The sequence below is a fragment of the Coregonus clupeaformis genome, chromosome 35, assembly GCF_020615455.1.
Source record: "Coregonus clupeaformis isolate EN_2021a chromosome 35, ASM2061545v1, whole genome shotgun sequence".
In the NCBI taxonomy this organism is placed as follows: domain Eukaryota; kingdom Metazoa; phylum Chordata; class Actinopteri; order Salmoniformes; family Salmonidae; genus Coregonus; species Coregonus clupeaformis.
Window position 1 is genome coordinate 37,614,673 of NC_059226.1, and position 5,000 is coordinate 37,619,672.

The window sequence follows — 5,000 nt, forward strand, 5'->3', positions numbered from 1 at the left end:
CTATCCCTCCCCCTCTCTCTCTCTGCCTCTCCCTCCCCCTCTCTCGCTCTCTCCCTTTCCCCCCTCTCTCTCTCTCTCTCTCTCTCTCTCTCTCTCTCCTCCCCCTCCCCCTCTCTCTCTCTCTGTCTCTCTGCCACTCCCTCCCCTCTCTCTCTCTGCCTCTCCCTCCCTTCTCTCTCTCTGCCTCTCCCTCTCGCTCTCTGCCTCTACCTCCCCCTCTCTCACTCTCTCCCTATGCCTCTCCCTCTCTCTCTCTCTCTCTCTATCTCTCTCTCCTCTCTCTCTCTCTCTCTCTCTCTCTCTGCCTCTCCCTCCCCTCTCTCTCTCTCGCTCTCTCTCTCTCTGCCTCTCCCTCCCCTCTCTCTCTCTCTCTCTCTCTCTCTCTCTCTCTCTGCCTCTCCCTCCCCCTCTATCTCTCTCTCTCTCTGCCTCTCCCTCCCCCCTTCTCTCTCTGCCTCTCCCTCTCTCTCTCTCTGCCTATCCCCCTCTCTCTCTCTGCCTCTCCCCCCTCACTCTCACTCTGCCTCTCCCTCCCCCCCTCTCTCTCTTCCTCCTCCCTCCCCCCTCTCTCTCTTCCTCCTCCCTCCCCCTCTCTCTCTCTCTCTCTCTCTCTCTCTCTCTCTCTCTCTCTCTCTCTCTCTCTCTCTCTCTCTCTCTCCTCTCCCCCTCTCTCTCTCTCTCTCTCTCTCTCTCTCTCTCTCTCTCTCTCTCTCTCTCTCTCTCTCTCTCTCTCTCTCTCTCTCTCTCTCTCTCTCTTTTTCTCTCTCCCCCTCTCTCTCTCTCTGCCTCTCCCTCCCCCTCTCTCTCTCTCTGTCTCTCTGCCACTCCCTCCCCCTCTCTCTCTCTGCCTCTCCCTCCCCTTCTCTCTCTCTGCCTCTCCCTCTCGCTCTCTGCCTCTACCTCCCCCTCTCTCACTCTCTCCCTATGCCTCTCCCTCTCTCTCTCTCTCTCGCTCTCTCTCTCTCTCTCTCTCTCTCTGCCTCTCCCTCCCTCTCTCTCTCTCTGCCTCTCCCTCCCCCTCTCTCTCTCTCGCTCTCTCTCTCTCTGCCTCTCCCCTCCCCCCTCTATCTCTCTGCCTCTCCCTCCCCCCTTCTCTCTCTGCCTCTCCCTCTCTCTCTCTCTGCCTATCCCTCCCCCTCTCTCTCTCTCCCCCTCACTCTCTCTCTGCCTCTCCTCCCCCTCTCTCTCTTCCTCCTCCCTCCCCCCTCTCTCTCTGCCTCTCCCTCCCCCTCTCTCGCTCTCTCCTATCCCTCCCCCTCTCTCTTTCTGCCTCTCCCTCTCTCTCTCTGCCTCTCTCTCTCTCTGCCTCTCCCTCCCTCTCTCTCTCTCTCTCTCTCTCTCCCTCCCTGCCTCTCCCTCTCTCTCTCTGCCTCTCCCTCCCCCTCTCTCTCTCTGCCTATCCCTCCCCCTCTCTCTCTCTGCCTCTCCCCCGCTCACTCTCTCTCTCTGCCTCTCCCTCCCCCTCTCTCTCTCTTCCTCCTCCCTCCCCCTCTCTCTCTCCCTCCTCTCTCCAGGTTGGGATAGTGGGCAGGACTGGAGCAGGGAAGTCGTCCCTGGCATTGGGAATATTCCGGATTCTGGAAGCAGCGAAGGGAGAGATCTATATAGACGGGATAAACATCGCTCAGATCGGACTGCACGAGCTACGCTCCAGGATCACAATCATACCACAGGTAATATACACACACCACCACAGGTAATACACACACACTCCACTGCAATATACACACACACTACAGGTAATACACACACACCACAGGTCAAACACACACACTCCACTGCAATATACACACACACCACAGGTAATACACACACACTCACACATCGGTAAATATACTTGTCCTCTCTCATGGGGAGTAATTGGTATGCATAGCAAGACTGGATGTTCTCTCTCTCTCTCTCTCTCTCTCTCTCTCTCTCTCTCAATTCAATTTCAATTCAATTCAATTTAAGGGTGTCAGAAGCGACGTGTATGTGGTGAGTGAAGTCAAGCGCAGGACACAGAGATACTAGCAGACCTACTCTACTAACCAGGACACAGAGATACTAGCAGACGTACTCTACTAACCAGGACACAGAGATACTAGCAGACGTACTCTACTAACCAGGACACAGAGATACTAGCAGACCTACTCTACTAACCAGGACACAGAGATACTAGCAGACGTACTCTACTAACCAGGACACAGAGATACTAGCAGACGTACTCTACTAACCAGGACACAGAGATACTAGCAGACGTACTCTACTAACCAGGACACAGAGATACTAGCAGACGTACTCTACTAACCAGGACACAGAGATACTAGCAGACGTACTCTACTAACCAGGACACAGAGATACTAGCAGACGTACTCTACTAACCAGGACACAGAGATACTAGCAGACGTACTCTACTAACCAGGACACAGAGATACTAGCAGACGTACTCTACTAACCAGGACACAGAGATACTTAGCAGACGTACTCTACTAACCAGGACACAGAGATACTAGCAGACGTACTCTACTAACCAGGACACAGAGATACTAGCAGACGTACTCTACTAACCAGGACACAGAGATACTAGCAGACGTACTCTACTAACCAGGACACAGAGATACTAGCAGACGTACTCTACTAACCAGGACACAGAGATACTAGCAGACGTACTCTACTAACCAGGACACAGAGATACTAGCAGACGTACTCTACTAACCAGGACACAGAGATACTAGCAGACGTACTCTACTAACCAGGACACAGAGATACTAGCAGACATACTCTACTAACCAGGACACAGAGATACTAGCAGACCTACTCTACTAACCAGGACACAGAGATACTAGCAGACCTACTCTACTAACCAGGACACAGAGATACTAGCAGACCTACTCTACTAACCAGGACACAGAGATACTAGCAGACCTACTCTACTAACCAGGACACAGAGATACTAGCAGACCTACTCTACTAACCAGGACACAGAGATACTAGCAGACCTACTCTACTAACCAGGACACAGAGATACTAGCAGACCTACTCTACTAACCAGGACACAGAGATACTAGCAGACCTACTCTACTAACCAGGACACAGAGATACTAGCAGACCTACTCTACTAACCAGGACACAGAGATACTAGCAGACCTACTCTACTAACCAGGACACAGAGATACTAGCAGACCTACTCTACTAACCAGGACACAGAGATACTAGCAGACCTACTCTACTAACCAGGACACAGAGATACTAGCAGACCTACTCTACTGATAGTAAAGAACAAAACAAAACCTCCGAACCGGGAGGAAAAAACACAACACACGTAATACGACAAGAGCGATGCCGATACCGCCTGGACACAAACAATAACACACAAATACCAAACGAGAGACATGGGTAAATATAGGGACTACAATCAAACATAATAGACAACAGGTGTAACCACTCAAGACAGAACTAGACAAACACCGAAACATCGATCAGCAGTAGCTAGTACTCCGGGGACGACGAACGCCGAAGCCTGCCCGAGCAAGGAGGAGGAGCAGCCTCGGCGGAATCCGTGATAAAAAGGGCTTTATTGGCATGGGAAACGTATGTTAACATTGGCAAAGCAAGTGAAGTAGATAGTAAACAAAAGTGAAATAAACAATAAATATTAACAGTAAACATTACACTCAGAAGTTCCAAAAGAATAAAGACATTTCAAATGTCATATTATGTCTATATACAGTGTTGTAACAATGTGCAAATAGTTAAAGTACAAATGGGAAAATAAATAAACATAAATATGGGTTGTATTTACAATGGTGTTTGTTCTTCACTGGTTGCCCTTTTTTTGTGGCAACAGGTCACAAATATTGATGCTGAGATGGCACACTGTGGTTTGTCACCCAGTAGATAAGGGAGTTTATCAAAATTGGGTTTGTTTTCTAATTCTTTGTGGGTCTCTGTAATCTGAGGGAAACATATGTCTCTAATATGGTCATACATTTGGCAGGAGGTTAGGAAGGGCAGCTCAGTTTCCACCTCATTTTGTGGGCCGTGTGCACATAGCCTGTCTTCTCTTGAGAGCCAGGCCTGCCTACGGTGGTCTTTCTCAATAGCAAGGCTATGCTCACTGAGTCTGTACATAGTCAAAGCTTTCCTTAAATTTGGAGGGCCAAGGAGGGCCCAGGTCTGACATAATCTGTGCAGAAGATCTAGGTGCTGCTGTAGGCCCTCCTTGGTTGGGGACAGAAGCACCAGATCATCAGCAAACAGTAGACATTTGACTTCAGATTTTAGTAGGCTGAGGCCGGGTGCTGCAGACTGTTCTAGTGCCCTCGCCAATTCGTTGATATATACAGTGGGGAAAAAAAGTATTTAGTCAGCCACCAATTGTGCAAGTTCTCCCACTTAAAAAGATGAGAGAGGCCTGTAATTTTCATCATAGGTACACGTCAACTATGACAGACAAAATGAGAAAAAAAATCCAGAAAATCACATTGTAGGATTTTTAATGAATTTATTGGCATATGATGGTGGAAAATAAGTATTTGGTCAATAACAAAAGTTTCTCAATACTTTGTTATATACCCTTTGTTGGCAATGACACAGGTCAAACGTTTTCTGTAAGTCTTCACAAGGTTTTCACACACTGTTGCTGGTATTTTGGCCCATTCCTCCATGCAGATCTCCTCTAGAGCAGTGATGTTTTGGGGCTGTCGCTGGGCAACACAGAATTTCAACTCCCTCCAAAGATTTTCTATGGGGTTGAGATCTGGAGACTGGCTAGGCCACTCCAGGACCTTGAAATGCTTCTTACGAAGCCACTCCTTCGTTGCCCGGGCGGTGTGTTTGGGATCATTGTCATGCTGAAAGACCCAGCCACGTTTCATCTTCAATGCCCTTGCTGAATGAAGGAGGTTTTCACTCAAAATCTCACGATGCATGGCCCCATTCATTCTTTCCTTTACACGGATCAGTCGTCCTGGTCCCTTTGCAGAAAAACAGCCCCAAAGCATGATGTTTCCAACCCC

General features: G+C 49.1%; 1 protein-coding gene across 1 annotated transcript in view; it reads left to right on the top strand.

Annotated features, from left to right (window-relative positions):
• Nucleotides 1-5,000, top strand: part of LOC121550559 (multidrug resistance-associated protein 1-like) — an 87,167-nt gene that overhangs the window by 77,274 nt on the left and 4,893 nt on the right. The window contains 1 exon segment of the mRNA XM_045210693.1: nt 1,515-1,673. Coding sequence (XP_045066628.1) covers nt 1,515-1,673 — 159 coding nt within the window.